Source organism: Somniosus microcephalus, chromosome 3, assembly GCF_052327205.1.
Source record: "Somniosus microcephalus isolate GS21.2 chromosome 3, FLI_Smic_1.0, whole genome shotgun sequence".
NCBI classification, from domain to species: domain Eukaryota; kingdom Metazoa; phylum Chordata; class Chondrichthyes; order Squaliformes; family Somniosidae; genus Somniosus; species Somniosus microcephalus.
The window spans coordinates 212,849,070-212,873,439 of record NC_140989.1 but is presented as its reverse complement, the minus strand read 5'-3'; the positions used below and the strand labels follow the sequence as shown (position 1 = coordinate 212,873,439).

General features: G+C 46.8%; 1 protein-coding gene across 1 annotated transcript in view; it reads left to right on the top strand.

The window, feature by feature from the left end:
* Window positions 1-24,370, top strand: part of LOC147121706 (regulator of G protein signaling protein-like) — a 119,144-nt gene that overhangs the window by 70,141 nt on the left and 24,633 nt on the right. Inside the window, exon 4 of the mRNA XM_085982151.1 lies at window positions 6,173-6,256. Coding sequence (XP_085838277.1) covers window positions 6,173-6,256 — 84 coding nt within the window. The remainder of the gene's footprint in view (window positions 1-6,172; window positions 6,257-24,370) is intronic.

Sequence of the window (24,370 nt, the reverse complement as noted above, 5' to 3'; positions counted from 1 at the left end):
CCTGCAGTACACCTCAATACGTTCCACATATGTCGCCCAATCTTCGACTTCATTGTCGAACAGAGATACTGCCACTCTTCGGCATCCTTGGGTGTGAGTTAACTGTCAAAAATGGCGCCTCCTGCGCTTCCCCTTCTTCTCCGCTGGCACAAAATGGCGTCTCCCACGCTATCCTTCCTTCCCGCGCTCGCCCTTCTTCTCCGCAGCGGCTTCTAAAAATGGCGTCTCCCGCACTCCTCCTTCTCCGCGGCTCAATGGCGTCTCCCGCGCTCCCCTTTCATCGCCCCGCAGACCCTGGTGAGCTCTGGCTGTGCTCTGCACGTTCTTCTTTTTATATTTTTCGACGCCGCTCAGTCTAGAACCCGGCTGTTTCTCTACCCTCTCTCTCTCCGGTTTGTTTTCTTTATCTCGACGCTCGCCCTTGTTCTCCACTGCGGCTTCTAAAAATGGCATCTCCCGCGCTCTCCCTTCTTCTCCGCGGCTCAATGGCGCCTCCCGCGCTCTTCCTTCTTCTCCGCGGCTCAATGGCGTCTCCCCTTTCTTCACCCCGCGGACCCTGTTCAGCTCGTGAGCACTGGCCGTGCTCTGCGCGTTCTTCTTTTTATATTGTTCGACGCCGCTCAGTCTAGAACCTGGCTGTTTCTTACCCTCTCTCCGGTTTGTTTTATTTTTCCTCGACGCCGCTCGGTGTTCAACCCCCGGCTGCGCCCTGCGCTCTTCACCCTCTGTCTTACCCCGTCGATGCTGCTCGGCACTCTCTCTGCCGTCGGTCGGCTCCAGCCGCCGCTGTTCGGGAAGGGTCTGCGCTGGACCTGTCATCGGTCTCTTACTGCTCCTTGTGGCTGGGGAACCAAGCCCGGCTCTCCACAGCCTCCCCTGCGAAGTTGGATCTCTGCCTGACTGCTGGGCGGTTGCTCGTGGTCGATGCCCGTGTTCCTGGCCTCGACTTTTTTTTTGTTTGTTGCAGGTAGATTCGAATCGACACTCGTCGCCACTGTTAGATCCGTGGTTCAGTGGATATGCTCTTATTAAATAATCACACGGATGCTGTACGTTAACAAATAACAGGTCTTTACTGGAGGAGGGTAGTCTCTAGACTGGGGGTACAGAGGCATGCGCAAAGCTTATATACCGGTGTGGTCACTGCCGGTACTACAGTATACAGGAGCTGTAAAAGTAGTTCTGACTTAAAGGCACATACACTACAGAGGATTCTTGTGATGACGCCCCTGTGGCAGACAGCAGGGAAACTCCTCTGTAATTACCGCCCTGTGAGTGTTTGATGTGGCAGTGTAGAGTGAGCTTTACTCTGCAGCTAACCCATGCTGCAACTGATGTCAGAGTATTTGATGGAACAGTGTAGAGGGAGCTTTACTCTCTAACTTACCTATGCTCTACCTGCCCTGGGAGTGTTAAATGGAGCCGTGTAGAAGGAGTTTACTCTGTATCTAACCCATGCTGTACCTGCCCTGGGATTGCTTGATGGGGCAGTGTAGAGGCAGCTTTACCCTGTATCTAACCCGTGCTGTATCTGCCCTGGGAGTTCTTGATGCGGCAGTGTGGAGGGAGCTTTACTCTCTATCTAAGCCGTGCTGTACCTGCCTTGGAATTGTTTGGGCAGTGTAGCGGAAGCTTTACTATGTATCTAACCCATGCTGGAGCTGCCGTGTAATTTTTGATGGGACAGTGTAGAGTGAGCTTTACTCTGTAGCTAACCCGTGCTGTAACTGCTAAAATATTATTTGATGGGGCCGTGTAGAGGGAGCTTTACTCTGTATCTAAGCCATGTTTTCCTGCCTTGTGATTGTTTGATGGGGCAGTTTAGAGGGAGTTTTACTCTGTAACTAACATGTGCTCTGCCTGCCCTGGGAATGTTTGATGGGGCCGTGTAGAGGGTACTTTACTCTGTATATAACCCATGCTGTACCTGCCCTGGGAGTGTCTGACGGGACAGCGTAGAGGGAGCTTTACTCTGTATCTAACCCGTGATGTACCTGCCCTGGGAGTGTCTGATGGGACAGTGTAGAGGGAGCTTTACTCTGTATCTAACCCTGCTGTACCTGCCCTGGGAGTTTTTGATGGGGCAGTGCAGTGGGAGCTTTACTCTGTATCTACGCCATGCTGTACCTGCATTGGGATTGTTTGATGGGGCAGTTTAGAGGGAGCCTTACTGTGTATCCAACCCGTGCTGTACCTGCCATGGGATTGTTTGATGGGGCAGTGTAGAGGGAGCTTTACTCTGTAGCTAATCCATGCAGTACCTGCCCTGGAAGTGTTTGATAGGACAGTGTAGAGGGAGCTTTACTCTGTATCTGACTCCTGCTGTACATGCCTGTGAATATTTGATGTGGCAGTGCAGAGGGAGCTTTACTCTGTAACTAACCTGTGCTCTACCTGCCCTGGGAGTGTTAAATGGAGCCGGATAGAATGAGATTTACTCTGTATTTAACCCGTGCTGTAGCTGCCCTGGGAGTGTCTGATGGGACAGAGTAGAGGGAGTTTTACTTGGTATCTAACCTGGGAGCAGTTTAGGATCCAGCAAAGGAGGACAAAAGGATTAATTAAGATGGGGAAAATAGAGTATGAGAGTAATCTTGCAGGGAACATAAAAACTGACTGTAAAACTTCTATAGATATGTGAAGAGAAAAAGATTGGTGAAGTCAAGCATAGGTCCCTTGCAGTCAGAATCAGGGGAATGTATAATGGGGAACAAAGAAATGGCAGACCAATTAAATACATACTTTGGTTCTGTCTTCACAAAGGAGGACACAAATAACCTCCCAGAGATGTCGGGGAACATAGGGTTTAATGGTAGAAGGAGGAACTGAATGAAATCCGTATTTGTTGGGAAATGGTGTTAAGGAAATTGACGAGATTGAAGGCCAATAAATCCCCAGGGCCTGATAATTGACATCCTAGGGTACTTAAGGAAGTGGCCCTAGAAATAGTAGTTGCATTGCTGGTCATTTTCCAAAATTCTATAGACTCTGGGACAGTTCCCATGGATTGGAGGGTAGCTAATGTTCCCCCACTATTCAAAAAAGCTGGTAGAGAGAAAACGGGGAATTATAGACCGGTAAGCCTGACATCGGTAGTGGGGAAAATGCTAGAGTCCATGATAAAAGATGTAATAGCAGAGCACTTGGAAAACAGTGACAGGATCGGACAAAGTCAACATGGATTTACAAAAGGTAAATCGTGCTTGACTAATCTACTGGAATTTTTTGAGGATGTAACTGGTAGAATAGATAAGGGAGAACCAGTGGATTTGGTGTATTTGGACTTTCAGAAGGCTTTTGATAAGGTCCCGCATAAGAGATTAGCGTGTAAAGTTAAAGCACCTGGGATTGGGGGTAAGGTACTGACTTGGATAGAGAACTGGTTGGCAGACAGGAAGCAAAGAGTTGGAATAAACAAGTCTTTTTCTGAGTGGCAGGCAGTGACTAGTGGGGTACCGCAGGGATCGGTGCTAGGACCCCAACTATTCACAATATATATTAATGATCTAGACGAGGGAACTAGATGTAATATCTCCAAGTTTGCAGATGACACAAAGCTGGGTGGGCGTGTGTGCTGTGAGGAGGATGCTGAGAAACTCCAGTATGAATTGGACAGGTTGGGTGATTGGGCAGATGCATGGCAGATGCAGTATAATGTGGATAAATGCGAGGTTATCCACTTTGGTGGCAAAAACAGGAAGGCAGTTTATTATCTGAGCGGCAATAGATTGGGAGAAGGGAACTGCAACGAGACCTGGGTGTCCTTGTGCACCAGTCACTGAAGGTAAGCATACAGGTGCAACATGCGGTTAAGAAGGCAAATGGTATGTTGGCCTTCATAGCGAGAGGGTTCGAGTACAGGAGCAAGGATGTCTTGCTGCAGTTGTACAGGGCCTTGGTGAGACCACACCTTGAGTATTGTGTGCAGTTTTGGTCGCCTTATCTGAGGAAGGATGTTCTTGCCATGGAGGGAGTGCAGCGAAGATTCACCAGACTGATACCTGGGATGGCAGGAATGGCGTATGAGGAGAGATTGGGTCGATTGGGCTTATATTCACTGGAGTTTAGAAGAATGAGAGGGGATCTCATTGAAAAAATTCTAACAGGACTAGACAGACTAGATGCAGGAAGGATGTTCCCGAAGGCGGGGGAGTCCAGAACCAGGGGTCACAGTCTAAAGTTAAGGGCCTCGATTTTAACTGACCCGTGGAGTCGGGATTGGAGGCATGCGGGGGGTTAAAGTCCCGAATTCGGGGGTCCCGACACCACCTTGCCCCCAACCCGCCTCCATGTAAGGAGGCGGGTACCCGCCCCGCACTGGGACCCGCCTACCCGAGGCGGGAAGGGATTAGTTACAATTAACTGCCTGTTAACAGGTAGTTAACAGGCAGTTTTTAGCCTAATCCCTATTTTTAATCTTGAACTGAGAGATTCCTGACGGCTCCAAACCACACCAAGTTAGAGGAGTCGGGCCGTCGGGTTGAAGGACTTGGAGGGGTTGAGATGTTGGTGTTCAGGTGAGTGATCGGTGCATGAATGCAAAGGTAAATGTGTTTGGTGTGTCTAATATGTGTAAAGAAGTTTAAATTACTTGTACTTACCTTTTTAGCCTTCCTTTCTCTAGGTTTCGGGAGTCCATCATCTAACCGGCAAAGAAAGCAGAACGGCTGCGAACTGTCAAACGTGACCGCCTGCAGCTTTCTGTGCCGGAGAGATTTCTAACTGAGTCTGTGTAGAAGGACTCAGGTTAGAAGTAAGACTGTCGGTGTTTGACAGCTTCAAACAGCTGTGAAACGCTGATATTTCATCTGTAAAAACGTCTTGTCAGATGAAATTTCAGTCTGTGACGTCACCTGTTGCCGGGTGGCCCTTAATTGGCCTGCAGAGCCCGCTGGGTGGGCTCAACAAGGTCAATCAAGTTAAAATCGCGTGGGTTGGCCGCATCTCCATGGAGGCGGGACTACAACCCCGAAAGTTGCAGTCCCGACTTCTGAGTGAAATCACCCCTAAGGGGTAAGCCATTTAGGACAGAGATGAGGAGGAATTTCTTCACCCAGAGAGTGGTGAACCTGTGGAATTCTCTACCACAAAAGGCAGTTGAGGCCAATTCATTAAATATATTCAAGAAGGAGTTAGATATATTTCTTAAGGCTAAAGGGATATGGGGAGAAAGCAGGGACAGGGTACTGAATTTGGATGATCAGCCATGATCTCATTAAATGGCGGAGCAGGCTTGAGGGGCCGAATGGACTACCCCTGCTCCTATCTTCTATGTATCTATGTACCTGCCCTGGGAGTGTTTGATGTGACTGTTTAGAGGGAGCTTTACTCTGTATCTACCCCGTGCTGTACCTGCCTTAAGAGTGGCTGATGGGACAGTGTAGAGGGATATTTACTCTGTATCTAACCCCTGCTGTACCTGCCCTGGGATTGTTTAATTGGGCCGTGTAGAGGGAACTTTACTCTGTATCTAATCCGTGCTATACCTGTCTTGGGAGTGTTTGATGTGGCAGTGTACAGTGTGCTTTACTCTGCAGCTAACCTGTGCTGCAACTGCTGTCAGGGTATTTGATGGAACAGTGTACAGGAGCTTTACTCTGTAACTAACCTGTGCTCTACCTGCCCTGGGAGTGTTAAATGGAGCCATGTAGAAGGAGCATTACTCTGTATCTAACCCGTGCTGTACCTGCCCTGGGATTGCTTGATGGGTCAGTGTAGACGGAGCTTTACTCTGTATCTAATCCGTGCTGCACCTGCCCTGGGAGTGAGTGATGGGGCAGTGTACAGGGAACCAGGGTGTTGCAGAGAGAACAGTCCCTTCAGAATGCTAAAAGGGAAAGGGAGGGGAAGTTGTGTTTCGTGTTGGCTTCGCTCCGGAGGTGGCAGAAATGGCGGAGGAGGATCATTGCTGGGGTTGAAATAGAGACAAAGGGGAACCCTATCGTGGTTCTGGGAGTGAAGAGAAGCTGTATTGAGCCGATGATGTATCTACCCATCTCCTTCTCTGTGTGGCTAAGTGCATTCACACACTGATCCAGCGGACCTCGCCAATTAGCGAATTTATGTGAAATGTTAACATACTCATTGATGTGAAATGTTTCGTGTGTGTGCTCTGCTTTTGTTAGTTGCGCTTCGTTGCGTAGCTATCCTTGTCCATGCGTGTGTTTTTCAGAGGAGTATCCAGTACTCAGGTTCACGCTAGCCAGAGGGATTCAGTTGCTGGTGCCTCAGGAGAAGGACAGGAACTCCACCACAGGTAAGATTTTGTGCAAAACTGGCATTAATGGTCAGCCATTGGAATAACTTAATTTTGACATTTTTATATGCAGGACTACCAGGTTTGGAGAGACTCATTCACCTGTGCTTTATACTGCTGTTCATCAGTTGTAGACTACTGTGTGTGTGATTCTCACTGTGACTCTCTCTGTGCTTCTATCAGGGTCTCCGTCTGTGTTTCTGTTAATCTCTCTGTTTCTGGCAGTCTCTGAGATTCTGTCAGTCTCTCTCTTTTTCTGTCAGTGTCTGTGTTTCTGTCAGCGTCTCTCTGTGTTTCTGTCAGCGTCTCTCTGTGTTTCTGTCAGCGTCTCTCTGTGTTTCTGTCAGCGTCTCTCTGTGTTTCTGTCAGCGTCTCTGTGTTTCTGTCAGCGTCTCTCTGTGTTTCTGTCAGCGTCTCTCTGTTTCTGTCAGCGTCTCCCTCTGTGTTTCTGTCAGTGTCTGTGTGAGTGTTTCTATAGTAATCTGGGATGTTATGATTAAGGTTATCCACCAGGTGGTGCTGTAGCCAATGCTGTTGCTAAGGTCAGGGGTTGCTTCCTGTTAAGGTCAGAGGTTTGCTTCCTGTTAAGGTCAGAGGTTTGCTTCCTGTCAAGGTCAGCAAAAGTGCAATGCCTGGAATCAGGCCTGCCTGGTTGTCTTGCAGTCGTTCAATAAAGTACTCGTCTTAATCCTCATACCTCGCCTCTTCGAGTTCCTTGTCTCACTACATGGATTTATCACAATTGGCGACGAAGTAAAATAGGACCCTGAATAAGAGAAGTCTGCCAGGACGTTTAAACAACAAAATAACGAGCTGCCGTTAGCTACCAGTTGGAAGAGAGCATGGCTGCCGCGGTAGGAACGGTCTCCGCTTTTGATATTCAAGCACAAACTTGGGAGGAATACTGTGAAGTGTTGGGTTATTTTTTCGAAGTAAATCATGCCGGAAAAAGGAAAGCCATTCTGCTTAGTTCAGTGGGAAGCCAAACCTACAGTTTGATGAAGAACCTGCTCAGTCCTGAAAAGCCTGGAGACAAATCATTTGTTGAATTAGTGGCTGTGCTAAAAGAACATTTCAACCCTAAGCCTAGTGAGATTGTACAGTGGTTCAAGTTTAATTCAAGGAACAGGAAAGAGGAAGAGTGTAATGGACTATGTAGCGGTGTTGCGTAAATTGGCACAAGATTGCAATTATGGGAACAACCTGAAGGAAATGCTGAGAGATAGACTAGTTTGCGGAATAATGGACGACCGAATGCAGTGCAGATTATTATCCGAGACGGGGCTTACTTATGAAAAAGCATTGGAACTTGCTCAAGCCATAGAGACAGTGAACCGAGATGTAAAAGAAATACAGGGTTCAGACAGGGCTAATGCTACGCAAGTTGCAGATCAGGTTGTTGTGCACAAGTTGAACATGCATCAGAAACCACAACATGAGCATGTGAAGGCATGTTATAGATGCAAGGGCGATCACCTGGCGAGTGAATGCCGGTTTCTGGAGGAAAAGTGCTACAAGTTTGTACATTCTCCCCGTGTTTGCGTGGGTTTCCTCCGGGTGCTCTGGTTTCCTCCCACAGGCCAAAGATGTGCGGGTTAGGTTGATTGGCTATGATAAATTGACCCTTAGTGTTAGGGGGATTAAATACATGGGGTTACGGGGATAGGGTGGGATATGTGTCGGTGCAGGCTCGATGGGCCGAAATGGCCTCTATCTGCACTGTGGGGTTTCTGTGATTCTGTGAAGTGTGGGAAACAATGACACATAAAACGAGCTTGCAGGGCGAAATCACCTGTGGAGGAATCCAAACCAAAAGGGGGAGGACAGCAAAACCAAGGGAGAGAAGTGAAAAAACATGGAGCACACCACATCAGCGGGGAAGCTGAGGAAGAGGAGGACATGTTCATAATGTATGGCATGTTAGAGAACATTCCAAAAGTGGCTCCGATCACATTGCAACTGACAGTAAATGACTCTAAGGTGAACTTTGAAGTGGATACAGGGTGCGGCGTGACCATAATGAACAAGGCAGAGTACTCAAAATTGTGGAACCGTGCAAAAGTTCCAGAGTTAAAGCCTTGCTCCCTGCATCTTAAAACATACAGGTGAATGAGTAGCGACATTAGGTATAGCTAAGGTAACTGTGCAACACAGGGACACCGTGGAACAGCTACCTGTAGTTATAGTATCGGGTACCGGACCAAACCTGTTAGATTGGGGCTGGATAAAAGGACTTAAATTCGACTGGGGAGCAGTACATCAAATAGATGAGGGCAAACAGTTGACTTTGCAAGAAGTGTTGAGTGAACATCAGAATGTGTTCAAGGAGGAACTTGGCACATTTAATGGCCCCCCAGCTAAGATTTATGTAGACAAGGGGGCACCGCCAAGGTTTTTTAAACAACGACCTGTGCCTTATGCCATGAAGCCAAAGGTAGAGGCTGAGCTTGACCGTCTATTGAGAGAGAACATACTGGAGCCAGTGAAATGTTCGGAATGGGCAGCTCCCATATTGTCCGGTTTTAAAACCGGACAATTCGGTAAGACTCTGTGGAGATTATAAATTGACAGTCAATCGGGTGTCCAAACTAGAGCAGTATCCTATTCCCAAAACAAAGGATCTCTTTGCAAACCTGGCTGGAGGAAAGAAATTCACAAAGTTGTATATGAGTCATGCCTACTTGCAGATTACACTGGATGATGAATCAAAGAAGTATGTCACCATAAATGCACACAAGGGCTTGTTTACATATAACCACTTACCGTTTGGTGTCTCATCTAGTCCAGCTATCTTCCAGAGGACAATCGAAGGTGTACTGCAAGGGATTCCACATATTTCCATTTATCTGGATGACATTCTGGTGATGGGAAGAACCGACCAGCAGCATCTGAGCACTCTGAGAGAGGTACTACAGAGATTGGAAAGGGCAGGGTTCCGGCTCAAGAGGAGTAAGTGCACTTTCCTGGAGAATGAGGCAGTGTTCCTGGGACACAGAGTGGATGCCACCGGGCTCCATCCACTCAAGGAGAAGGTACAAGCACTGCAGGACACCCCTGCTCCTACAAATGTGGCTGAGTTCAAAGCTTACCTGGGACTGCTGAACTATTATAACAGGTTTTTACCAAACTTGTCAACTGTGTTAGCATCTCTTCACAAATTACTGCGCAAGGAGACACAGTGGCAGTGGGGAGAGGAGCAGGGGGTTTCATTTGAACAGTCCAAGAAACTGATGCTGTCGTCGGATGTGCTGGTTCACTACAATGCAGAGAAAGACATCATTCTCTCTTGTGACGCTTCACCTTACAGGGTGGGGGCAGTTCTTTCACACTGCATAGAAGATGGAACTGAAAGATCAATAGGGTTTATGTCCCGAACTCTAACACCAGCGGAAAAAAACTATTCCCAGTTAGACAAAGAGGGGTTAGCAATAATGTTTGGGTTACAGAGGTTCCACAAATACATATATGGCAGGAAGTTCACCATATGCACCGATCATAAACCTCTTCTCTCTCTTTTCAATGAAATGAAAGCAGTTCCACAGATGGTGTCACCCCAGATCCAGAGGTGGGCCGTGACATTGAGGGCATATGAGTATGTCATCGTCTACAAGGTGGGCAAGTACCATGGGAACGTAGATGCCTTGAGCCGTCTTCCACTGCCAGGCACACCTATCCGTGCAGCTCCAGAGGACAGAGTGTTGATGTTGGAGGACACTGACACAGCACTTGTGACTGCAGAGCAAGTAAGAACATGGACAGGTAAAGATCCAGTACTGTCTAGAGTTCGAGAATATGTGGTGAGGGGATGGCCACAGCATCCGGAAGGGGCTGACTTCACACCCTACAGTGTCAGGAAAACAGAGCTGAGTGTGCAGGATGGTTGCATGTTGTGAGGAGCACGAGTGATTATTCCACAGCCAGCACGACAGTCTATCCTAGAGCAACTACATCAGTGTCATCCTGGGGTCTCGCGTATGAAAGCCTTGGCTAGGAGTTACTTGTGGTGGCCAAAGCTAGATGAGGAGATAGAAAATCTAGTCAAGACATGCAGCACTTGTCAGGAACACTGGAAGGCACCAGCAGCGGCTCCTCTCCACCCCTGGGAGTGGCCGGATAAACCATGGAGAAGATTGCACTTAGATTATGCAGGTCCATTCATGGGGAAGATGTTCCTCATAATCATTGATGCACATTCCAAATGGATGGATGTTTATCCTGTAAATTCTGCTTCCGCCACTACTACTATAGACTGCCTGCGTCGGAGCTTCAGCAATCAAGGGCTACCAGAGATCGTGGTAAGTGACAATGCCACTTGTTTTGTGAGTACAGAGACAAAAGAGTTCTTGAGAAAAATGGCATAGTGCAGGTGACCTTGGCCCCATATCATCCGTCCTCAAATGGACTTGCGGAGAGAGCCGTAGAAACATTTAGAGATGATGAAAAAAAGTGCAGAAGGGAGTTTAGCAGCCAAAGTGTCACGGGTTCTGTTCAGCTACAGAATAACACTTCAATCCACCACAGGACTCTCTCCTGCTGAGATGTTATTAGGTCATAGACTACGCTCCACTCTTGACCTTGTCCACCCAGACCTAAAAAGGGAAATGGAAAACAGACAAAACAAACAAAAAAAGAACCATGACAAAAGAACAAAGAGCCGAAGTTTTGGAGAAGGAGATGCGGTCCTTACCAGAAATTTCAGTTATGGACCCAAGTGGATTCCTGGCTTCATTGACTCAATGACCGGTCCCGTATCATACAAGGTCATGTTGGGAGATGGTAGGGTAGTACGCAGAAATGTAGATCAGATACTTACCAGGCAAGGGGAAATTGAAATGAAGGTTCCAGATGCAATGGCTGAGGACAGGGTTGCCCCCAGTTATCCAAGTGCATCTGTGCTGCCACCACCAGGGACAGAGACAATTCCACAGGAACCCATTCATCAAGAGGAAACCATCGTTGCAGAGTCAGATACTCCGAGCACTGCTCAGGAGCAGCTGGTGGCTTCACCACAAACAAGCAGGGACTTTACTGTCAGATGTTCACAAAGGACTCGCAAGCCACCAGAGAGATTGATACTGACCTGTTGGATTCGTCAAGTACGGAACATGGTGAATGGCGACTTCTTATGTGACCCTTAGGAATGGTTGTTTAAGAAATTCATACTGAAATCTTATGGGGGCAGGGATATAGTAATCTGGGATGTTATGATTAAGGTTATCCACCAGGTGGTGCTGTAGCCAATGCTGCTGCTAAAGTCAGGGGTTGCTTCCTGTTAAGGTCAGGGGTTAGCTTCCTGCTAAGGTCAGCAAAGGTGCAATGCCTGGAAGCAGGCCTGCCTGGTTGTCTCGCAGTCGTTCAGTAAAGTACTCGTCTAAATCCTCATACCTCGCCTCTTCGAGTTCCTTGTCTCACTAAATGGATTTATCACAGTTTCTGTCAGTACCTCTCTGTGTTTCTGTCAGTGTCTCTGTGTTTCTGTCAGTGTCTCTGTGTTTCTGTCAGTGTCTGTGTGTGTTTCTCTGTGTCTCTGTGTTTCTGTCATTGTCTCTTTGTGCTTCTCTCCGTCTCTCTCTCTGTGTTTCTGCCAGTGTCTCTCTCTGTGTTTCTGTCAGTGTTTCTCTGTTTCTGTCAGTCTCTCTCTCTGTGTTTCTGTCAGTGTCTCTCTCTGTGCTTCTCTCCGTCTCTGTGTTTCTGTCTGTGTTTCTGTCAGTGTCTGTTGTGTCTATGCTTTAATGCGTTCAATCAAGCATGTAGATACGTCGAATTAAATCAGAGTCAGGCAGACAGGCTTATAACTGTGATCTTTACTTTATTCCTAAAATGGCTGACTGCAGCTTTCCCGGGTAATTCCCATAATGCAATGCACATTACATTACCGTATATACTGGTGTCAAACTCGCACATTACATTACCGTATTGACTGGTGTCAAACTCGCAATCAATACACGACATCCTCCTTTTCCTTGGAAACAAACTTGCAGTTTACAAACAGTTGTTTACAATAACACTGCATAACTTATTTGATTTATAAACTTTTTACAAACTTGTATCTTACCACACAACTAAATAATTCCCAGGTTTAAACATTTAACATCACCCATGCAGTTCTCGCACAGTTTATGTTGTGACATAATCAGACAGTCTTTGGGGTTTTCTTTTAACCCTTTGAGGTCTGGCTGTATTGGGTATGTCTGACATGTTGGTGTCAGTGGGTATTGCCTGTGTCACAGTGGTATGTGTGTCAGGGTCTACTATACTGTCCTCAGTCCCTTGTGTTTCCTCCTGCTCATGGAGTGTCTCCTTTGGTCCATTGGTTCTGTATTTCTTCACAAACGTATTGTTTCTTGAGTAGCGTGCTCCTTCTGGAGATTCCACTACTACTTGACTCCCTGTTTTACTCAAAACTTTGTGGGGTGTGGCATTAAAAGGAGTGGTGAACTTGTCCACTTTGTCCTGCTGTACCAGCACCGTGTCGCCAACTTCCATCTCTGAGTATTGTGTTATCCTCTGTTCATCTGCGTACAGTTTGGACTTGCCTTTTTGTTCTGCGTCCCGGTCACGTACTTCCATGTCTGCGCGTGACTCTGTGATGTCTGGCAGCTTTCCTCTCATTTTCTGTTTAAAGAGCAGCTCTGCCGGGCTCTTTCCTGTCGTGGCATGGTCAATGCTCCTGTACACAGTCACATATTTTCTAAGTTCACGTTTCCAATCTAATCCTTCTGACTGAGAAATTCTGATTCTCTTCATCAGCGATGCATTCTGGCGCTCGACTTCTCCGTTAGCCTGAGCCCATTTTGCTGTCGTTTTTAGGTGTTTCATCCTGTTGTTTTCACAGTATTCTTTGAATAATTCAGATCTGAATTGGGGACCATTATCAGATTTGCAGGTTATTGGCAAACCATGACTGCTGAAGATTGACTCTAGACTATCAATAACCTTCTCTGTTGTTGTGGAGGTCATAATGTCGTATTCATAGTAGCGACTATAATAATCAACTACCACAAGAATGGAGTGGTTGGATGGCAAGGGTCCCAGTAAGTCTATAGCTACATCCTGCCTGGGGCCCTCCGGTAATGGTGTTGGTCTCAACGGTTCAGGTGGGTCTGGCTACTATCTGACAGCCGTGGCACGCTTTACAGTGTTTTTCAGCTGCCTTGTCCATGCCAGGCCACCAAACCTTGGTTCTGAGATGTTGCTTTGTTCCAACTATTCCCAAGTGTCCTTCATGTGCTAACACCAGGGCTCGTGCGTGTAACACTGTGGGTAGCACGATGCGTGTTCCCCGAAGAACTAGGTACCCCACTACGCACAGCTCATTTGCAATTGCTGCATAAGCTTTACAGTTCTCAAAATGTCCGTTTGTGATTGCCTTCCGTACCTCAATCAGCTCTGGGTCGGTAGCAGAGGCTTCCTCCACCTCTAGTAGTGAGTGCTTTTGGTGTCGCACTCACAGCTACAAATCTCATGTATTCATCTGAGCCATGAGAATGTGTCTCCTGTTTTGCTGTCTCCCCCAGCAATCGTGACAGTAGGTCTGCAATGTTTTGCTTGCCTGGAATGTGTATCACCTTAAAATCGTACGGCTGTAATCTAAGTACAGGTAGACTATCCTTTATCCGAAATTCCGAAAACCTCTAAAAACCGAAAGTTTTTTCGTTCAGCATAAGTCATGCGCACAACATGACCAGAGTGGCGCACGACTTGCGCTGAGTAGGGCAGAGGGTCACAGAGTTCTCTCCTGGGTAGGAGATTGCAGGCCGAGCCGGGCAGTGTGAAGGAGGTACCGGGAGAGTGAACCCAACAATACAGCGGCCCGTCCGATAGCTGCAGCGGCCCGTCCGATATTCTTTTCTCCCCCCGACCCGACCCGAAGTGCGGCCCGTCCGATATTCTTTTCTCCACCCCCCACCCCCCACCCGACCCCCGACCTGATTTGCGGACCAGCTTAGTAGGAGTCAGCCGATATCCAGCTTTCCAGAGAAGCAGGAAGGGGAATGAAACACGGAACAGTCGCAAGAGGTAGCCTGAACTTTTAAAATTTATATTAAATACAAATTTCCCAGTCTTATAATAATACCTTCTGAAATCCGAAAAATTCCGAAAACCGAAACTCAGCTGGCCCCAAGGCTTTCGGATAAGGGATAGTGTACCTGTACCCATCTCTCTATATGGGCACAGGGCTTAGAGTGTGGGCCGTATATCACTTGTAATGGCTTATGGTCATTTAGCAAGTTAAATTTTCAGCCATACACATATGGATGCAGCCTCTCACAAGCCCATACAAGAGCTAAGGCCTCTCTCTCTGTTTGAGAGTATTTCCTCTCACAGTCTGTTAAACTACGACTTACATAGCATATTGCCACCTCTTGTCCCTGTTGGTCCTGAACTAGTACTGCGCCTAAACCTACAGGACTGGCATCTGCTATCACCTTGGTTGGTGCATCCTTATCAAAATATGCTAAAGTGCCGGCTCTGGCCAACTCTTCCTTCAGTGCACTGAATGACTGTCTCTGTTGTGATCCAAATTTAAATGGTGTGTCTTTTCTCGTCAGGCGTCGCAGTGGCTCTGATAGCGTTGCAAACTGCAGGATGAATCTGCTACTGTACCCAACGAGTCCCAAGAAACTCCTCACCTCTGTAGCATTCTCTGGTTCCCGAGCTTCTGCCACCACTCGCACTCTCTCTGCTGTTGGTCCGATGCTCTTTTCAGACAACAGGATTCCCATGAAAATCAATTGGTCCATGTTGAATTGGCACTTCTCTGAGTTTAGTGTCAGTCTACTTTCCATTAGTCTGGTCATGACAGCATGCAGGCGTCTGTCGTGTGTTTCCTGGTCGTGTGCATGCACGATAATGTCGTCTGAGATGTTATCAACACCCTCTATTCCAGCTAAGGCATTAGCTGTCTCGTGCTGATATTGCTCACTAGCTGAAGATACACCGAATATCAGCCTCTTGTACCTGTATACTCCATTATGTACTGCAAACGTTGTGATTTCTCGTGACTCAGGGGTTAGTTCTAGCTGGTGATAACCCCATTTCAGGTCTAGCTTACTAAACACCGTCAAGCCGTTCATACCTTGGAGTATCTCATCAACGGTGGGGATTGGATATCGTTCCCTCGCTATTGCCTGGTTTGCTCATCTCATGTCTAGGCATAACCTTACATCCTTATCTGCATTTGGTACAATAACCACAGGATTTACCCATGGGGTGGGACCAGTTGCAGGTTCGATAATGTCCATGTCCCTCAATTGTTTTATTTTGGCCTCTACTGCCCCCCTTAAGTTGAATGGTATACGCCTGAGTGGCTGGGCCACAGGCTTCACTTGTGGGTCAATATACAAACTGATTTGTTTTGTGTTCAGCCTTCCTACTCCCTGGAACACCTTTGGATACCGCTGTTCTAGAAGCTGTCTTACATCTACCACAGCTGAGACATCTGCGCCTATTTTTAAAACTGCCAGTTTCATGGCTGTCTCCTGTTGTGTATGTAATATGTGTGCTACTTTGAACCTATGGACAGGACTGCACTACTTGTTGGGCGTAGTGATACGCAGTACCACTCCTGGCCATAGGGGTATAAATAGTACTGTGGGTACTGATCTCCCCTCAGTTCCCGCCTGTGGGCATGAAGTAAAGACCTATGTATAGTCCCTACCTCCAACCAGTAAAGACCTGTTTGAGTTATACGTTTAAGTCTTTGTGTTAATTGTTCAATACAATACACATACTTAACATCTCCCTTCCTCGCAACGGCTCTCCATGGCCTTTAACCATAATGAACTCCGCCTGCTCAGTTCTCTTACCTATTGTAATCCCACATGTGAATACACCTTTAACTGACAGTGGTCGGCTAGAAGCATAAGAGAATAACTTTCTCTCTGTCTTAGGGACATGTGACTGACACTTAATGTGTTCTGACTTTAATCCTTCCCATGTATTCTCATCTATCACATTATTAGTTACACCCGAATCGATTAACATTCTCAGGTTTACTCCCCCCACACAAAATGTAAGTCTCTCTGTCCCGTTATTTCCAGTAACAGCAAATGCACAGTTATTTTGTTCCTCTACATTGTTCACACTGTGTTTCTTTGTACCCTTTATGCGGCATACTTTGGAGAAGTGATCCTTTCCCTTGCACTTATGACACATTTGTCCGCGTGCTGGGCATTTTGGATCTCTGCCCATGTGGTCTGTGTGTCCACATCTGTAACATTTCCTTTCGTTCCTATCGCCATTTCCCTTTGGTTTCTCTGTCGAGCTTTTCACATAATACCCTCTTTTCTGTGTAACACGATGAACAGTATCCATCTTGGCCTTCTCTGTACATGACATGGCTGACATCTGCTCCTCGACGTTTTCACATTGTGAGGCCAATTGCAACGTGCGGGCGAGCGTTAGACCATACCCTTCCTCTAGCAATTTCCTCCGCACATAGGCTGACGTGCACCTACTCAGGATAGCATCTCTTATTTGATTATCCGCAACCCCCCCAAAAGCACAGTCTTTAGCAGCCTGCCACAAGCGAGTGCAAATTGTTGCAGTCTCACCTGCCTTCTGGGACAACTTATGAGAAGTCTGTCTAGCAAATGCTGCGTTGACCTGGGGCACAAAGTAGTGATTCAAAGCACTAACCGCCGCCGTGTAGTCTGCTGGCTCTCCTGTGTCCGGTAGAGTTGAAAAGATATCCTGGACATCTGGTCCTGCTAGGTGCAGAAGTAGAGCTCTTCTCTGCTTTGTGGCAGCTGTAGAGGTATCGTCGATAATGAGTCCTTTGCCGTTGGCATAAAGCTCAAAAGACGTTAACCACCTCATCCATCTTGGACCCAACGTGGCTGGCTCGGCGAAACATGCAAAATTTTAAATGCCAGTCATCTCCATCCTAGCTAACTAAAACGTGGGCATCTACCTATTTAAAATGATTCCATTTGTTATCCTCGTCGCCAATGTTGTATCTATGCTTTAATGCTTTAAGCATGTAAATACGTCGAATTAAATCAGTCAGGCAGACACGCTTATAACTGTGATCTTTACTTTATTCCTGAAATGGCTGACTGCAGCTTTCCCGGGTAATTCCCATAATGCAATGCACATTACATTACCGTATTTACTGGTATCAAAGTCGCACATTACATTACTCGCATTCAATAAACAACAGTGTCTGTGTGTGTGTTTCTGTCAGTGTCTCTCTCCCTCTGTTTCTGTCGGTTCCTCCCTCTGTGTTTCTGTCAGTCTCTCTATATTTTTCTGTCAGTGTCCCTCTGTGTTTCTGTCCGTGTCTGTGTGTGTGTTTCTGTCAGTGTCTCTCTCTGTGTTTCTGTCAGTGTCTCTCTCTGTGTTTCTGTCAGTCTCTCTCTGTGTTTCTGTCAGTGTCTCTCTCTGTTTATGTCAGTGTCTCTCTGTTTCTGTCAGTGTCTCTCTCTGTTTCTGTCGGTGCCTCCCTCTGTGTTTCTGTCAGTGTCTCTCTGTGTTTCTGACATTGTATCTCTGTGTTTCTGACATTGTATATCTCTGTGTTTATGTCAGTGTCTCTCTGTTTCAGTCAGTGTCTTTCTATGTGTTTCTGTTAGTGTCTCTCTGTGTTTATGTCACTGTCTCTCTGGGTTTCTGTCATTCTCTCTCTGTGTTTCTGTCAGTGTCTCTCTCTGTGTTTCTGTCAGTGTCTCTCTGTGTTTATGTCAGTGTCTCTCTGGGTTTCTGTCATTCTCTCTCTCTGTTTCTGTCAGTCTCTCTCTCTTTCTGTCAGTGTCTCTCTGTGCTTCTGTCAGTGTCTCTCTCTGTGTTTCTGTCAGTGTCTCTGTGTTTCTGTCAGTGTCTCTCTGTGCTTCTGTCAGTGTCTCTCTCTCTTTCTGTCAGTGTCTCTCTGTGCTTCTGTCAGTGTCTCTCTCTGTGTTTCTGTCAGTGTCTCTGTGTTTCTGTCAGTGTCTCTCTGTGCTTCTGTCAGTGTCTCTCTGTGTTTCTGTCAGTGTCTCTCTGTGTTTCTGTCAGTGTCTCTGTTTCTGTCAGTGTCTCTGTTTCTGTCAGTGTCTCTGTTTCTGTCAGTGTCTCTGTTTCTGTCAGTGTCTGTTTCTGTCAGTGTCTCTGTGTTTCTGTCAGTGTCTCTCTCTGTTTCTCTCAGTGTCTCTCTCTGTTTCTCTCAGTGTCTCTCTCTGTGTTTATGTCAGTCTCTCTCTGTGTTTCTGTCAGTGTCTCTGTCCCTGTTTCTGCCTCTGTTTCTGTCAGTGTCTCTGTTTCTGTCGGTGTTTCTGTCAGTGTCTCTCTCTGTGTTTCTGTCGGTGTCTCTCTCTGTGTTTCTGTCAGTGTCTCTCTCTGTGTTTCTGTCGGTGTCTCTCTCTGTGTTTCTGACATTGTATCTCTCTGGGTTTCTGTCAGTCTCTCTTTCTGTCAGTGCCTCTCTCTGTGTTTCTGTCAGTGTCTCTCTCTCTGTTTCTGTCAGTGTCTCTGTGTTTATGTCAGTCTCTCTCTGTGTTTCTGTCAGTGTCTCTGTTTCTGTCGGTGTTTCTGTCGGTGTCTCTCTCTGTGTTTCTGTCAGTGTCTCTCTCTGTGTTTCTGTCGGTGTCTCTCTCTGTGTTTCTGTCAGTCTCTCTGTTTATGTCAGTCTCTCTCTGTGTTTCTGTCAGTGTCTCTGTCCTTGTTTCTGTCAGTATGTCTGTTTCTGTCGGTGTCTCTCTGTGTTTCTGCCAGTGGCTCTGTGTTTCTGTCAGTGGCTCTGTTTCTGTCGGTGTCTCTCTCTGTGTTTCTGTCAGTGTCTCTGTGTTTCTGTCAGTGGCTCTGTTTCTGTCAGTGTCTCTCTCTGTGTTTCTGTCGGTGTCTGTGTTTCTGTCAGTGTCTCTGTCTCTGTTTCTGTCAGTGGCTCTGTTTCTGTCAGTGTCTCTCTCTGTGTTTCTGTCAGTGTCTCTTTCTGTCAGTGTCTCCCTCTGTGTTTCAGTCAGTGTCTCTCTCTGTTTCAGTCAGTGTCTTTCTCTGTGTTTCTGTCAGTGTCTCTCTGTGTTTATGTCAGTGTCTCTCTGGGTTTCTGTCAGTATCTCTCTCTTTGTTTCTGTCAGTGTCTCTCTGTGTTTATGTCAGTGTCTCTCTGGGTTTCTGTCACTGTTTCTCTCTCTGTTTCTGTCAGTGTCTCTCTCTCTGTTTCTGTCAGTGTCTCTCTCTGTGTTTCTGTCAGTCTCTGTTTCTGTCGGTGTCTCTCTCTGTGTTACTGTCAGTGTCTCTGTGTTTCTGTCAGTGTCTCTCTCTCTGTTTCTGTCGGTGTCTCTCTCTGTGTTTCTGTCGGTGTCTCTCTCTGTGTTTCTGTCGGTGTCTCTCTCTGTGTTTCTGTCAGTGTCTCTGTGTTACTGTCAGTGTCTCTGTCCCTGTTTCTGTCAGTGTCTCCCTCTGTGTTTCTGTCAGTGTCTCCCTCTGTGTTTCAGTCAGTGTCTCTCTCTGTTTCAGTCAGTGTCTTTCTCTGTGTTTCTGTCAGTGTCTCTCTGTGTTTATGTCAGTGTCTCTCTGGGTTTCTGTCAGTATCTCTCTCTCTGTTTCTGTCAGTGTCTCTCTGTGTTTATGTCAGTGTCTCTCTGTGTTTATGTCAGTGTCTCTCTGGGTTTCTGTCAGTGTCTCTCTCTCTGTTTCTGTCAGTGTCTCTCTGTTTCTGTCAGTGTCTCTCTGGGTTTCTGTCAGTATCTCTCTGTTTCTGTCAGTGTCTCTCTGTGTTTATGTCATTCTCTCTCTCTTTGTTTCTGTCAGTGTCTCTCTGTGTTTCTGTCAGTGTCTCTCTCTGTTTCTGTCGGTGCCTCCCTCTGTGTTTCTGTCAGTGTCTCTCTCTGTTTCTGTCAGTGTCTGTCTGTGTTTCTGTCAGTGTCTCTCTCTGTTTCTGTCAGTGTCTCTCTGTGTTTCTGTCAGTGTCTCTCTGTGTTTATGTCAGTGTCTCTCTGGGTTTCTGTCAGTATCTCTCTCTCTGTTTCTGTCAGTGTCTCTCTGTGTTTATGTCAGTGCCTCTCTGGGTTTCTGTCAGTGTCTCTCTCTCTGTTTCTGTCAGTGTCTCTCTGTGTTTCTGTCAGTGTCTCTCTGGGTTTCTGTCAGTATCTCTCTGTTTCTGTCAGTGTCTCTCTGTGTTTATGTCATTCTCTTTCTCTTTGTTTCTGTCAGTGTCTCTCTCTGTTTCTGTCAGTGTCTGTCTGTGTTTCTGTCAGTGTCTCTCTCTGTTTCTGTCAGTGTCTCGCTCTGTGTTTCTGTCAGTGTCTCTGTCCCTGTTTCCGTCAGTGTCTCTGTTGCTGTCGGTATCTCTGTGTTTCTGTCGGTGTCTCTCTCTGCGTTTCTGTCAGTGTCTCTGTCCCTGTTTCTGTCAGTGTCTCTGTTGCTGTCGGTGTTTCTGTCAGTGTCTCTCTCTCTGTTTCTGTCAGTGTCTCTCTCTCTGTTTCTGTCAGTGTCTCTCTGTGCTTCTGTCAGTGTGTCTCTATGTTTCTGTCAGTGTCTCTCTCTTTGTTTCTGTCAGTGTCTCTCTGTGTTTCTGTTAGTGTCTCTGTCCCTGTTTCTGTCAGTGGCTCTGTTTCTGTCAGTGTCTCTCTGTGTTTCTGTCTGTGTCTCTCTCGGTGCTTCTGTCAGTGTCTCTCTCTGTGTTTCTGTCAGTGTCTCTCTGTGTTTCTGTCAGTGTCTCTCTGTGTTTCTGTCAGTGTCTCTCTGTGTTTCTGTCAGTGTCTCTGTGTTTCTGTCAGTGTCTCTCTGTGTTTCTGTCAGTGTCTCTCTGTGTTTCTGTCAGTGTCTCTCTGTTTCTGTCAGTGTGTCTCTGTTTCTGTCAGTCTCTCTCTGTGATTCTGTCAGTGTCTCTCTGTGTTTCTGTCAGTGTCTCTCTGTGTTTCTGTCAGTGTCTCTCTGTGTTTCTGTCAGTGTCTCTCTCTGTGTTTCTGTCAGTGTCTCTCTCTGTGTTTCTGTCAGTCTCTCTCTGTGTTTCTGTCAGTGTCTCTCTCTGTTTATGTCAGTGTCTCTCTGTTTCTGTCAGTGTCTCTCTCTGTTTCTGTCGGTGCCTCCCTCTGTGTTTCTGTCAGTGTCTCTCTGTGTTTCTGACATTGTATATCTCTGTGTTTATGTCAGTGTCTCTCTGTTTCAGTCAGTGTCTTTCTATGTGTTTCTGTTAGTGTCTCTCTGTGTTTATGTCACTGTCTCTCTGGGTTTCTGTCATTCTCTCTCTGTGTTTCTGTCAGTGTCTCTCTCTGTGTTTCTGTCAGTGTCTCTCTGTGTTTATGTCAGTGTCTCTCTGGGTTTCTGTCATTCTCTCTCTCTGTTTCTGTCAGTCTCTCTTTCTGTCAGTGTCTCTCTGTGCTTCTGTCAGTGTCTCTCTCTGTGTTTCTGTCAGTGTCTCTCTGTGTTTCTGTCAGTGTCTCTCTGTGCTTCTGTCAGTGTCTCTCTGTGTTTCTGTCAGTGTCTCTCTGTGTTTCTGTCAGTGTCTCTGTTTCTGTCAGTGTCTCTGTTTCTGTCAGTGTCTCTGTTTCTGTCAGTGTCTCTGTTTCTGTCAGTGTCTCTGTTTCTGTCAGTGTCTCTGTTTCTGTCAGTGTCTCTGTGTTTCTGTCAGTGTCTCTCTCTGTTTCTCTCTGTCTCTCTCTGTGTTTATGTCAGTCTCTCTCTGTGTTTCTGTCAGTGTCTCTGTCCCTGTTTCTGCCTCTGTTTCTGTCGGTGTCTCTCTGTGTTTCTGTCAGTGTCTCTGTTTCTGTCAGTGTCTCTCTCTGTGTTTCTGTCGGTGTCTCTCTCTGTGTTTCTGTCAGTGTCTCCCTCTGTGTTTCTGTCAGTGTCTCTCTCTGTGTTTCTGTCGGTGTCTCTCTCTCTGTTTCTGACATTGTATCTCTCTGGGTTTCTGTCAGTCTCTCTTTCTGTCAGTGCCTCTCTCTGTGTTTCTGTCAGTGTCTCGCTGTGTTTCTGTCGGTGTCTCTCTCTGTGTTTCTGTCGGTGTCTCTCTCTCTGTTTCTGTCAGTGTCTCTGTGTTTATGTCAGTCTCTCTCTGTGTTTCTGTCAGTGTCTCTGTTTCTGTCGGTGTTTCTGTCGGTGTCTCTCTCTGTGTTTCTGTCAGTGTCTCTCTCTGTGCTTCTGTCAGTGTCTCTCTCTGTGTTTCTGTCAGTGTCTCTGTGTTTCTGTCAGTCTATCTCTCTCTGTGTTTCTGTCAGTGTCTCTGTCCTTGTTTCTGTCAGTGTCTCTGTTTCTGTCAGTGTCTCTGTGTTTCTGTCGGTGTCTCTCTCTGTGTTTCTGTCAGTCTCTCTCTGTGTTTATGTCAGTCTCTCTCTGTGTTTCTGTCAGTGTCTCTGTCCTTGTTTCTGTCAGTATGTCTGTTTCTGTCGGTGTCTCTCTGTGTTTCTGCCAGTGGCTCTGTGTTTCTGTCAGTGGCTCTGTTTCTGTCGGTGTCTCTCTCTGTGTTTCTGCCAGTGGCTCTGTGTTTCTGTCAGTGGCTCTGTTTCTGTCGGTGTCTCTCTCTGTGTTTCTGTCAGTGGCTCTGTGTTTCTGTCAGTGGCTCTGTTTCTGTCAGTGTCTCTCTCTGTGTTTCTGTCGGTGTCTGTGTTTCTGTCAGTGTCTCTGTCTCTGTTTCTGTCAGTGGCTCTGTTTCTGTCAGTGTCTCTTTCTGTCAGTGTCTCCCTCTGTGTTTCAGTCAGTGTCTCTCTCTGTTTCAGTCAGTGTCTTTCTCTGTGTTTCTGTCAGTGTCTCTCTGTGTTTATGTCAGTGTCTCTCTGGGTTTCTGTCAGTATCTCTCTCTTTGTTTCTGTCAGTGTCTCTCTGTGTTTATGTCAGTGTCTCTCTGGGTTTCTGTCACTGTTTCTCTCTCTGTTTCTGTCAGTGTCTCTCTCTCTGTTTCTGTCAGTGTCTCTCTCTGTGTTTCTGTCAGTCTCTGTTTCTGTCGGTGTCTCTCTCTGTGTTACTGTCAGTGTCTCTGTGTTTCTGTCAGTGTCTCTCTCTCTGTTTCTGTCGGTGTCTCTCTCTGTGTTTCTGTCGGTGTCTCTCTCTGTGTTTCTGTCGGTGTCTCTCTCTGTGTTTCTGTCAGTGACTCTCCGTGTTTCTGTCAGTGTCTCTGTGTTTCTGGCAGTGTCTCTGTGTTTCTGTCAGTGTCTCTGTCCCTGTTTCTGTCAGTGTCTCCCTCTGTGTTTCTGTCAGTGTCTCCCTCTGTGTTTCAGTCAGTGTCTCTCTCTGTTTCAGTCAGTGTCTTTCTCTGTGTTTCTGTCAGTGTCTCTCTGTGTTTATGTCAGTGTCTCTCTGGGTTTCTGTCAGTATCTCTCTCTCTGTTTCTGTCAGTGTCTCTCTGTGTTTATGTCAGTGTCTCTCTGGGTTTCTGTCAGTGTCTCTCTCTCTGTTTCTGTCAGTGTCTCTCTGTGTTTCTGTCAGTGTCTCTCTGGGTTTCTGTCAGTATCTCTCTGTTTCTGTCAGTGTCTCTCTGTGTTTATGTCATTCTCTCTCTCTTTGTTTCTGTCAGTGTCTCTCTCTGTGTTTCTGTCAGTGTCTCTCTCTGTGTTTCTGTCAGTTTCTCTCTCTCTTTCTGTCGGTGCCTCCCTCTCTGTTTCTGTCAGTGTCTCTCTCTGTTTCTGTCAGTGTCTGTCTGTGTTTCTGTCAGTGTCTCTCTCTGTTTCTGTCAGTGTCTCTCTGTGTTTCTGTCAGTGTCTCTGTCCCTGTTTCCGTCAGTGTCTCTGTTGCTGTCGGTGTCTCTGTGTTTCTGTCGGTGTCTCTCTCTGCGTTTCTGTCAGTGTCTCTGTCCCTGTTTCTGTCAGTGTCTCTGTTGCTGTCGGTGTTTCTGTCAGTGTCTCTCTCTATGTTTCTGACAGTGTCTCTCTCTTTGTTTCTGTCAGTGTCTCTCTGTGTTTCTGTTAGTGTCTCTGTCCCTGTTTCTGTCAGTGGCTCTGTTTCTGTCAGTGTCTCTCTGTGTTTCTGTCTGTGTCTCTCTCGGTGCTTCTGTCAGTGTCTCTCTCTGTGTTTCTGTCAGTGTCTCTCTCTCTGTTTCTGTCAGTGTCTCTCTCTGTGTTTCTGTCAGTGTCTCTCTCTGTGTTTCTGTGAGTGTCTCTCCCTGTGTTTCTGTCAGTCTCTCTCTGTGATTCTGTCAGTGTCTCTCTGTGTTTCTGTCAGTGTCTCTCTGTGTTTCTGTCAGTGTCTCTCTGTGTTTCTGTC